This window comes from Dipodomys spectabilis, unplaced genomic scaffold (assembly GCF_019054845.1).
Source record: "Dipodomys spectabilis isolate Male_0828 unplaced genomic scaffold, ASM1905484v1 ptg000147l, whole genome shotgun sequence".
Taxonomy (NCBI): domain Eukaryota; kingdom Metazoa; phylum Chordata; class Mammalia; order Rodentia; family Heteromyidae; genus Dipodomys; species Dipodomys spectabilis.
The window spans coordinates 15,142,122-15,154,474 of record NW_024870824.1 but is presented as its reverse complement, the minus strand read 5'-3'; the positions used below and the strand labels follow the sequence as shown (position 1 = coordinate 15,154,474).

At 38.9% G+C, this 12,353-nt stretch overlaps 1 protein-coding gene across 1 annotated transcript; it reads right to left on the bottom strand.

Annotated features, from left to right (window-relative positions):
• Positions 1-7,784: 7,784 nt before the first annotated feature.
• Positions 7,785-9,017, bottom strand: LOC122118048 (G-protein coupled receptor 151-like). The gene is given in 1 exon segment (XM_042691898.1): positions 7,785-9,017. A coding segment is annotated over 1 exon segment (1,233 nt).
• Positions 9,018-12,353: the final 3,336 nt, after the last annotated feature.

The following is a 12,353-nucleotide window of genomic DNA, read 5'->3' as shown; positions in this document are numbered from 1 at the left end:
TCCTATAAATATTTCTAAAACTTGGTATAAAGATTCAGACATTCAGGTGTTAAGACTAATGTGCCCTTGTCGATTTGTTGGGCTACTTGTAGCTGATGTTTTGGCCTTTATTTCGTCAGCTGCCGTGGCACTAACACAAAATGTACAAACTGCCCATTATCTTAATCAGGTTACTACACAAGCCCTACCTCTGGACTCTAAAGTGACAAAATCTGCTAAAAAACTATTTAAACAATTTCAACGCTATATCCCTTCCCTGACTTATGTTAAAGGATTGCTAATGTCATTGCTTGGCCTAAAAATGTTTTTGCTGATGGTTTTTCTATGTCTTCCTTATATTATACTTACACTACAAAACTCTCTTATGAGTTTAGCCAGCCAGCTACATAAGATCCAGCTCCATATAAATAAATTTCCCCCCCCAAAAACTACAGCCACAGACGGGTAAGAGGGGGTGCCAGTCTGACCAACCTAAGACAGGGCCTTCAGCTTCACTCTAAAAAAGTTCCCGATGATGGTAAGACAAACAAGGTGATCCACCCAACCTAAGACAGGCGGGTTCACTTCTTTAAACAAAGACGGGGGAGATGTTGGAAGTTTAAAGGTCATCTTGACCCCAGTGCTCACTTGAAGACACATACAAAGAACTGGCTTACTTAAAAAACACCAGGTGTCCGGGATTGCTTTGCTATGTCTGCAGAGTTTGTTTTACTTTCTACCAGTTGACCTTATCTTGTTTTTACTGTACTGTTTTTACTGAATTTTTCCTTGTTTTTCTGGACTATTGTAACCTTATGTTACCTCTTCTAATAGTATATATTAGGGAAAGTTAAAAATAAACAGTGCTGCAGTCTTGAGCTGCAGACCTCCCGACCCCATCCTTTGCCTTATGTCTATTTTTCCACATCCTAGCCCCCTAATTCAGAATTCGTTGCCAGTAGGCTCTGGCATCATATGTTTTTCATATATTTTCTTTTCTCATTATTCATTATAAGAACTAGACAGAGTATTAATACAGAGATAGATCTAAATAGGCACATCTAGAACACCATATCCAGAACAATTTTTTCCTGGAAGATTTTCTTTTCCTAGTGGATTTTTTTTTAATTGTCAAGGTAATATACAGATAGAGTTATATAAGTAAGGTAATAAGTACATTTCTTGTCAAACTTCTTACCCCTTTCCTCATTTTTCTTCTACTTTGTCTCCCCCCTCACCCCCCAAAGCTTTACAGATCATTTCCAACATGATTGTGTATATTGCTGTTGCATTGGTTTCCCTGCACTGGCATACTTTTTTTTTGAGGAATTTCCAGAGGAATTGTTGTGTTGTTGTTGTTGTTGTTGTTGTTGTTGTTGTTGTTGTTGTTGTTGTTCTTCTTCTTCTTCTTCTTCTTCTTCTTCTTCTTCTTCTTCTTCTTCTTCTTCTTCTTCTTCTTCTTCTTCTTCTTCTTCTTCTTCTTCTTCTTCTTCTTTTCCTTCTCCTTCTTCTCCTCCTCCTCCTCACACCTCCTCCTCCTCCTCCTCCTCCTCTTTTTCTTCTTCTTCTCCTTCTCTGCCTCCTCCTTCCACTTCTCATCTTTTTTCCCTTCTTTTCATCTTGTGTATAGAATATTAGTTGTAAAGAGGTTTTAGTGTGACCTTTCTACACATGTATACGATGATTCCTTACCAACCTTACTCCCTTATTACTCTCCTTTATTAATTCCTCATTTTTAAAACAATTTATGTGGATTTCATTATTCTATTTTTACTCATCCAAATGAACTTCTTCAACTGCCTCATTCATAGTCTTCGTTAGAATCTTCCCTCTCTTGTTGTTGCTCACCCTCATGTGACCCTGCTTTACTATCCTACCATTCATGCTTTCCTTTTTTTGAGTGTGGATTAATTGTAACAAGAGCTTTACTATAGCATTTCAGGTTTGCATATATTAAAAAGTTTCTGAAGAAAAAAGAAAACAATGACTAATATCAAGAAACAACCCATGTAATGGGGGAAAATCTTTACTCACTATTCAATAAATATTGAATTTAATATCTATAATGTAGAAAGTATTCAAAAGAAACTGAAAAGAAAAAAGAACAAATGATCCATTTAGTAAATGAGCAAGGATAGTTCTCAAAAGACATCCATTATGAAGAAATATCAGTCAAAACTATTCTAGGAGTCCGTCTCAGTTGAAATGGAAATCATCAAGGAAACAAACAACATATGCTGTGATGTTGTGCTCAGAATCCCGACCCCCCAAAGACCACCAGAAACCAAGATCAATGTAAGCGACAAAAAAGTCATTTATTGCAAGCTCGAGCTCAGTCCTCCACATCCTCAGTAATCAATGACCTTAAGAGGCTCCGAGCATAGAATCAGCATAGTTTTTATAGTATTGAACAAACAGCTTTAAGGAGCTGAGTACTATCCTGATGAATAGTGATGATGAGTATTTTTTCATGTACTTTTTGTGTCATATTTTAAGAAATGTCTGCTCAAGTTCTTTGCCTATTTGTTAAAAAATTGGGTATTCACTTTCATTCTTTTGATTTCTCACATATATTGGATATTTACCCCTTACTTGATGTATGATTTGCATACATTTTCTCCCATTTTATAGGCTTTCTTCACTTTGTAAATTATTTCCTTTGTTGTGTAAAAGCTTTTTAGTTAGATGCAATCTCATTTGCCAGAAGTGGCACTCAAGTGGTAGAGTGCTAGCCTTGAGCAAAAGAAGCTCAGGGACAGTGCCCAGGCCCTGAGTTCAAGCCCCATGACTGGCAAAAAAAAAAAAAAAATCATCAGCAAATAAATACATATTCACTTTTTTTCTGTTAGAATGTCTTTCTTTCTCATGCTTAATTGCTGTAAGTACTGGAAAGAAATGCTGGAAGAGGGCATCCCTGATGTTTTGTCTGCCATAAGGCAGAAGCTTTCAACTTTATGCTGATGTTAGCTGTTAGCTATAGTTTTGTCATGGGTGGCCTTTAATTCTCCTTTTACCTAATGCATTGAGAATTAAAGTCATGAAAGGGCATTATATTACCAGATATTTTTTCTGCACCTATTGAAGGATTAATTTTTGCATATGCTTAGGTAATTGATAAGACCAGACTGAGCTCAAGGTTTGTTCTTTTTGTAATGTTAATGCCCCAAAAGAAGGACTTTAAAAACAATAATTCACTACCAATTTTCTTTGCCTCCTCTGAAGACTGTTCAGTGTGGTTAGACCATTCTAATGCCTGAAATAATCTACTTAAGCTTAGCAAAAAATTTTTCTCAGAGGAAAGCAGTTTGCTGGATCCATTTGAATCTGAAAAAATATAAAATCAGAAACCTTCCAACAAGACTTCTTTGTAACATACCCAGTAGTTTCCACCATTCCGTAATTATTGGGAATTCAATTTTGCATTGCTTTCCAATCAGTATGCAAGAAATCATTTTTGTTTCATCCTCCAGCATTTCTCCCTTTAAAGAAAATATGAAATATCTTAATGAAGGGTAGGTGCACGGGAGGATAGATAGTGCTGAGAGTGTGGTTTTTAGGTATTTTGTCATTTGGATTTTTTGGTCAGGATCCTTAATGTTTTTATCAGCTTGGGCTTTTAAATTAGATGCGAAGTAAGACTTCTTTCTACATTTTTATAGTTAATTTAGTGAAAGATGTGAAAGTGAAAGCTTGTGAAAGATGCTGGGATTGGCAGCCTCGCAGACTGAAGTCCTCTGTTCATCCACAGAACAGGTACAGAATGGGCAAGATTACCCACCCTCCCTCAGCCCTGATCTGGAGGGACCACCAGTAGGGGTGGGAGGGTAATTCAGCTTCTGAGGCCCTTTCACTCCTTTTAGTCTTTGCTGAGGTGACTACAAAGGTGACTACTGCAGTGAAATTTTTCTTTAAAAAAAAAATGGAAACACAATTAGGAGCTAGATGGACATTTCCAGCTCATCTCTGAAAGATGAATGAACAGCAGTCAGTAATTCTTGGACCTCTTTTTCTTATTTCAGACCCAAAAAGCTAATCCAAGAGTCAGATCAGCACCTGAAAGATGTAGAAAAAATTTTGCAAAATGACAAACGGTATTTAGTATTGGACTGTGTACCAGAGGAGAGGCGTAAATTGATCGTGGCTTACGTTGATGACCTGGATCGCCGGGGTCCACCCCCACCTCCTACAGCATCAGAACCCACTAGACGATCTACAAAATAATTCTAAATAATCTTCCACCGGGGTATCTATTAATCAAAATGCTTGCATGGCCAGTTTTCAGAGTTTTTTCATATGTGCATTAGTCAACCTATTGCAAAACCATCCAATGAACAGAAGGAGAAGCATTTACAAACCATTTCTGAACAGAACACTCTGGAAATATTTATGCTTTTCTTTGTGTGGCATGACTGACATACATACTCAAATATAGGCTGTCTCTGATAAATCTGAAATCTTGAAGCTAAAAATCATCCTTTTATAAGATGTGGAAGTCAGTGACTTGGTGATGTTCTTTCTAGCAGTGTTACACATGCAAGACATAGGAGCATTTGTGGTTTGAACTCACAAGATGCACATGCCACAGACTCTTAAGAAAACCTAAGTTGGGGTTTGTTTTGATTTTTAAAGTGGGTGAAAAAAAAAAACACTGAAAATTGAATTCTTCCAGAGGCTAAGAATACCATAATGGACATACTTTTGACTTTGTCTCTAAAGTATAGTTCTATGTTCACTTATGTGCTTTGATTATCCCTTCTGAATTATAGGCCAAGTCTTGTTTAGCCTAAGAGAAGATATAGTTAGTAATTTCTTCTCAGTTATGGAACCACATTCATACCTAATGTGTTAGCCAGAGTAGAACTGGTTAAACATCTTTTATTCGCCATTGAATGATCTTCACCAATATCCTGGGTTAGACAACAAAAATTACCTTCTTGGGTGTTCTCTGTAAACTCTCCTCCTGTTTGAATGTTGAACTTTTGTTTCTAAAGTTTAATTTTAAAATGTTTGAATGTTCTGTTTATGTATTTGAACTACAATGAACCAACCCTTTTTATATCTGTGGATTGTATATGATTAATGTTACACAATTTATAAAGTCTTCATTATAAACCAAAGTTGACTGAACTTGAATATTAAGTAGTTTTTAAGGGCAGAATACTGTTTTCTACTACAAAGGGGAAGAAATTTGTAGAGAATTCTCTTATTGGTGTTCAAGACTTGGTAATAATACCTTTTGCCAAGAGCAGAAGATTTCCTTGTTTTACTTTTTTTTTTTTTTTTTTTTTTGTGAACATCAATGGCTTGTGCTTTATTGGCAACCTTTCAGTTTGTCCTGTGAACCACACCGTGTACTTAGCTTTGACTCCTAATGACTTTTTTCTAGCTTTACCTCCCCAGACTAAAAAAAAAATCCTGTTTTATTGTTGGATCCTCTCAGCTTGCTCATATAAATAAGTCTTTGCATGCCAAATGAGTAAATGCGTTAGAAGATACGTTTATGTTAAGAGGATAATTTCTCTTCTATCTCACACCTACTGGGATGCAACAAAACCTAAGTGCTTTAGAAACTCTGAGCGGTACATATTGAAATTAACGTTGGTGGGTTAGACTGGTCTCAACCTGCAAAATTGAGAAATAGGACTTGAATAGGATTTGTATATTTTTCCTTCTGAAATTTGTTTTTATGAATTCACCAATTGATTTTTTTAATGAATAAATTTGAAGTACTTGCCAAAAAATATACAGCCATTACAGAAACAGGACTTCCTGCAAAGGTCAGAGTTCTACACCACTGTATTTTGTTTTCTAAATTCCACATAGTACTGTTTGTTCATTCATTAATGCCATTTCTTACAGTATAGAAGAGTGAAGAAAATGACTTGGTGACATCTATTATTTACTGTTTTTGTTTTAACATATTTGGGTTTCAGTGTTCAAGTAAGTTGCAAATCAAACTTAGCCTATTCACATTTTCTTAAGGTAGCAAGTTATGATTGTATCAAGTTCTTCAAGAAAGGTTCCTTATAATTATACTTGGTTGCAGTGTGTCTTCTTGATGTGTTTGTCTGCAATTCACCTGTGATATCTCCCCATAAAGCCCTGTTGTTCCAAGTGATAAATTTGAAATGATCAAAGTCTCTGACACCTATATGAAGTAAAACATTGCTTTTATCTCTTTACAAGTTTAAATGTCAAACCCTGCAGGTTTTCATGTTTTCTAGTGACATAAAAATTCTTAAGTTGTATCTCACAATTTAAATGTAATCCTTGAAAAACTGGTGTCAGAGAATAACATTTTGAATTCCTGGATTAAGCTTCTTTTTTTGAAAATGTGAACTTAAGTAAAATTTATAAAGAACAAGTCAAAAGAAAACTATATCTTGCCATGTTGAAAACAAACTATGACCTTTTATGGAAAGCAAACAAACACAATCTCAGACCTAACATTAAGAACAGCAGACATAATCTCTCACTATCTTGTTTGTTTTAGAAGAATTTTTCTTCCTGGGTGGAGGTGAAATATCCTAAGGTGAACAAATAATGGAAGATGTTCCATAATGTTTTGTTAGATGCATTTTACTTTACTATAAAATGAGGCAGCAGTTTGCTTGTTCAACTTTTACTATAATTATAGGTACAGAGAACATGGTTTTTATTGCTTTTCATTCCTCATTACCATTGCGATTTTTATTTTCTACTAGCCAAATTCTGTCCTAATGTTTTAACTTTTTATTTTGAAGGTGTAGTACAAAGGGATTATAATGACATAAGTCAGATAGAGAGTACATTTTTTTGAACAGTGTCACTTTGTTGGTTTTTTTCTCATACTTTATCCAAAATACTTGTTATTCTTCATTACTTAGAAGCCCTGCAATATCTTCAAAGTTGGGCAGGGTTCAAATTCATTGGTACAGATAAAGTTGATACCACTTAGCAGGAACAATTACAACTCTTTTATGTTTAAGGCTGAATCATTAACTCTAGATTATAGTTGGTCTTGGGAGAAAAGGCATTATTGTAGATAATTACTTTCCTGCATTTTAGAAGATTTAAAAATATTTAAATCATACTATAGACCGTCAGGTTGTTACAATGTTTAGACCTTGAAGCTGCAAAACCTTTCATTTTTAGAGGCTTTAGGGACTGCTCCCTCTCATGCTAAACCCCTCCCCTGAGGAAAGGTGGGGATCTTTGCTTTTCAGTGGAAATGAACCAGCCTTTACAGGGTAAGGCGAAGTCTGAGTTAAAGTTAGCCAATCGAGCTATAGTTTGCAATGGCTCCCAACTTGCATAAAGCAGTAGTCCCTATTCAGTAAACTTTGATCAGGAAAACTCAAGTGCTATCAAGTAAGAACATTTTTTTAAAGCAGGAAGGAAAATTTACACTTGCAAAACTCTTTTAATTTGAGCTTTGGGTATGAGAAATAAACTTTTAACATTAGAATCCATGGGTTCAGGAATAAAATTCTACTCCAGCCAGCACAGTACAGGGCTGGGCCTAAGGTGCAAAAGCCACTGACCCTGCTGAGCAAACATCTGGATTCTGGTCACAGGCAACAGCATCTCTACACAACCAATGTTTTCTACAGCGAATTCTTTGGACACCCAGGTTTTAATTCTGAAGCATAATTATCACATAATAAATGACTTACCACATTATACATTTTAAAATGCAGAAGGTGAAGCATTCTTGTAATTCCTAATAGTAATTTTATTGTACTTTATGCACTAAGGTCAGCAGTACTCAGTAAGCAGTGGTACCGGTAAAGACAACAAATTGTAGATTTTCTTTGGAGATTTCATCACTTTTCGTGTTCCCAGGGGATAGGGTCATTGTCTTGTATGGAAGGGGTGGCGTCCCTCTCGTGCCAAAACTGCTCTACATCAGGAAGGATGGGAATCTCTGCCTTCTCAGGTTTCTCTTTGCCAGAGTTGGGTGAGTTGGTTTTCTTCTCTGGAATGGATATTGTAGACTCGGGAGATGGAACCTTGTCAGGAACAGCTTCCACGTTACCAGCTGGTGTTACCTGAGACTGTGAGGCAGCTGGGGGCTTTTTGGTCACCATCCATTTCCACAAGCTTTTCAAGCCTTCCTTGAATTCTTCAGACATTAGTAGGAAAATGAGAGGATTTGCTGAAGAGATGGAAAACATCAGTACTTGAGCCAGGGCTACGAACCCTTGTGGTGGTGGTGGGCCTTTAACCTTCTGATGCCATACCCACAGCCAGGCTATCCATTCTGGGAGCCACAGAAGAGCAGAGGTGATCTCAATGCTTAGCAGCATTACTGTGAGTTGCTTTGAACGCATCTGGTTTCTGAGATTTTGAGTCTTAGTTCCTCTTTTTTTACATTGGCCATAAGCTCTCCAGAAATAAAAGCTGGCTAGAAGTAAGGGGAGGCAAAATACCAGGAGAGGGTAGAGCTTACCAAACATTGACATAAATTCTTCAGTCACCGCTGGTACATCCATGAGGCACATTTCCACTCCTGCGTGCTGCCTGGTGGTGCTGAAGAACCATTCTGGCAGGGGTAACAGGCTGGCCACGGCCCAGATGGTCCCCAGCACTGACCAGATGGTGCAGTTGCGGATATTTACTTGCTTGGCTGGGTCACTTGCATACATGAAGCACACTTTGGCAGCTGCAACAATTATCAGGCTCTTCACTGCCATGCACATGTGAATGAACTAGTCCGAAGACTTGCAAACAAACCAGCCTAGATCCCAAATACCTTTGGAGTATGCTGTAGCGCGGACAGGTGCAGAAAACAGAAGGAGGGAGAGATCAGGCAGGCTGAGATTCAGAATCAGAGAGTGGATCATGGGTGGCTTCCCTTTCCAAGTGCTGTGGAGGAGGGTGCCAATCACACATAGGTTCCCCACAAAGCCCAGCAGGCAGACAGCCACCAAGAGAGCAGGGATGATGGTCCTCCAGTCTTTGGAGTCAGAGGGCAGGTAACCTCCAGCAAAGTGGAGGTGAGCCAAAGATGAGTTCATGAGGCTGGAGTTGGAGTCTGCAAAGGCAGCTGTCAGCATCACCTTTCTGTCCAGCTCCACTGCATAGAGACTAGCTTCTTGGGTTAGTCTTTGTGCCTGGGCTCTTTTGTACAAGATACAAGGGAAAAATAGCCTCTGTTGTCAGTGTCAAATGACACTTCTGGACCCTCCCCTTGCTTGTTTCCTGAGTGCAGAATGGCAAAGAAGATTGAATGTTAAGCTCTTTGCTGCACGCAATATTCCTGTGACCAGTGAATGGCAGCCAGCAGGGGTGCATGCTTGCTGCTTATTAGCCAGTTTAATACCAAACCACCAGCCCTGCAGAGCAATGAAAACATACTCATAAATGATAAATGAGAACTCATGTGTAAGTGGGATGTGCTTCTAGAGATTAGAAGGAAATCAATAGAGCCAATTACAGTTATTTCCAATCAGCTATTACTAGAATCTTGGCTGTGGTCTGTCATTCAATGAGCACATCAGAATCTGTGGGATGGCTTGATCCAGTGGGTCTGGGTTAGGGTCTTGAGAATTTGCATTGGTAAGATACTCCCATAGGGTGTTGAGGCTGCTAGTTTGAGAGACCGCATTTGCACCTGGTGCTTCTGCCACCCTGTGCATTCCCCTCATCCCCCCCCCCCCAGCATTTGCAGAGATGAGTTTCCTTTTACCCTCACCGTCACTCCAGTCTCTTCATTAGCTAGCTCATAGCAAGTACAACTGGATAATGAAAAACGTTGGAAGTCCTATGGGGTATAATTATGGATGGCTTAATTTTATCATTGTTGAGATTTTTAGAGATAATTTTGGAGCTCTGAATTGAACCTGGTTTATATACTAAACAGACAAGTGAAGGCCACCAAGTGATGAATGAAATTGCTTTTTGGACAATAAAAAAAATTAAAAATTTTTACATGGACATTTAAGAGAATATTTAAAATTGGGAGGAAATCTCAGAAAAAAAGAGTCTAGGACTAGAATAAAATTGAAAGTTATACCAGTGAACACTCTGGGAGAGATTAGAGGAGCTAGAATTGTTCACAGAAAGGGGGTTGTAGACTTAAAATGAAGATACAAACTACTCTGAGTATAACTGAGTCAGAAATGCTTCTGGTATGCTACAGTGGAGAGATGAGTTGAGAGACCTCCAAGTTGTAGTACCAAGTCAGCTTGCATATGTTTTTCTCAGGATAGACGAATCTAATAAGCTGCAGAATTCAGCTCTGAACAGTACAGCTACTGAGAATGCCGTCTGTGGTGGGTTTGTTTCATTTCTGTTGCCCTTTTTCTTTGGGAGGCAGAAGAATGGTCGCCAGGAAAGGGGGAAACTACAAATAGGCACAAAAACCTTTCTGGGGTGGAAATGTTCTAAAGTTGGGTTGTGGTGATGTCTACACAAGTGTAAATGTACTAACACCTTGAACTTTATATTTTCAGTGTGTGAATGTTGTGTAATAGGATAGTGGGGTGTTGGGTAAAAGGATAGTGGGGTGTCACATGGGAATAAGGACACCAACTTGAACTCAGCAAGACCAAGTTTACTTCTGCAGAAGAGCGTGCTATTGACAGAAAGCCAAGTAAGCAATTGCATTGGGTGGGCAGTCCACTCAGGTTTTACCCTTAAGGCATTCTGCTTGGTCATAACTTAAGGTTCACAGTCTTACAGGATCGGCTAGTTTAAAAAGGGGTTGGTTAAAAGTTTGAGTGATCAACCAAAACCAGAGCACCTGGACAAATGTTAGAAAAACAATTCTTAGCTGGTGCTCTACTGCTTGAGCCACACCTAGAAAACAATTCTTGTAACAGGATATGGCTCAACTAAAATAACTTCTTACAAGATGGCAGCTACCCTTAAATTAGTATTGCCTATATAAAGATAAAGCAACCACTTTGATTGAAAAGATTCTAACTCCCATAATAACTCCATGGCTTTTTTTTCCCACAGGTCCATCCTTCACCTAGGATGGACCTAGGTAAAAAGCAGATGTCTGCTCTTAAAATGCTAGTAGCCTCCATAGCAGAGGCTAAGTTGAAACAATTAAGTTTATGGAGAGAAGATGGCCTAGAAGTATCAAAGTAAGTGACAGTGCTGGGTAGGAGGGTGGATGAGGGGCTTGGGGACAAAGATCTAGAGGATAGAGAGTTTGAGGCTCCTACTTGGTTTCTCTGGCTTGGAAATGGGTTTTTCCATTTCTCACACTCTTGAATGTTTTTATCACTTGAGACAAACCTTCAGCCTGGCCTTTTGCCTCTTGATGGTTAATTCAAGATGGAATCTTGCAGACTTTTTTTTTTTTAACTGAGTTGACTATAAACCATGATTCTCTAGTTCTCAGCCTCCGAGCAGATAGGATTACAGATGCAAAACACAGGCTTATGCACAGCCTATGCACTTTTCTTTTGGTGTGTGCTTATTGAATCACGCTCTGCCAGGCATTATTCTAGACCCTGGGAAGCCCGTGGCATGAAACATCTCTTCTTGAGGAGCTATAATCCAGTGGGACTAGTTTCAGGGACCAATGAACTTGCCATTGAAGAATACTGGCGCCTGGAGGTAACTAAAGAAGAGCGGCAACTGACCCACATCAGGAATTGAGTTAGCGAAGGTCTGTCAAAGACTTCTTGTAAGAAATGATACTGGAACTGAGACCTGAGCTATGTACCTACCTCTTTTGTTCCTGCCAGATCCTCATTGGAGCTTATAATTGCTACTTCTGTGTTTAACACACCAGAAAGCAGCTGCTACTCTTCAGAGAGTCTGTTTATATCCTGAGAATTAGCTTCTTCCCTCTTCCTAGCTCTCACTGATACAGGCATGTAGAATCTGAAATTCAGAGTAGCCATCAAATCTGGAAACAAGCAAACAGACAAGAAATGGCTTACTAGATACTATGATAAAAAGCGATACTCTTCCAGACTCAATGAGCACCTTGTACCGTGAGGAGGAAGCTTTCCAGCATTCAGACCTTGATCAGGTGAAAGCTCCTTGCGGTACGCACCATTTCCATCTGGCTTTGCAATTTGTTAGCAGGCTGAGAGCTCAGGCTCCTCCCTGAGAAGTGCACAAGTTAGGGCTCAGACTTACAGTACTTTGCCATCTCTTCCCTCCCATCTGCAACATTAACAGAAAGGCTGGTGTCCTTGGTAAGTCCTTCGCTTTCTGTTGTGATTTGCAGCAGCTTTTCTTCAGTGCCCTGGTTGTGCTCTGTTTTTGACTACAGTTATCTTGTGTTTCTTGTGTGGAGTAATTTTTGCTATGGGACCTGAGTGGCAGGCCCATGATTTTACTGAAGCTCTAGAGTGTTGTTCCAGGCTACAGGTACATGTGTAGTCATCATTTATCTTCAGGGTGAGTGAATAGGTCTGCTTGTGTCC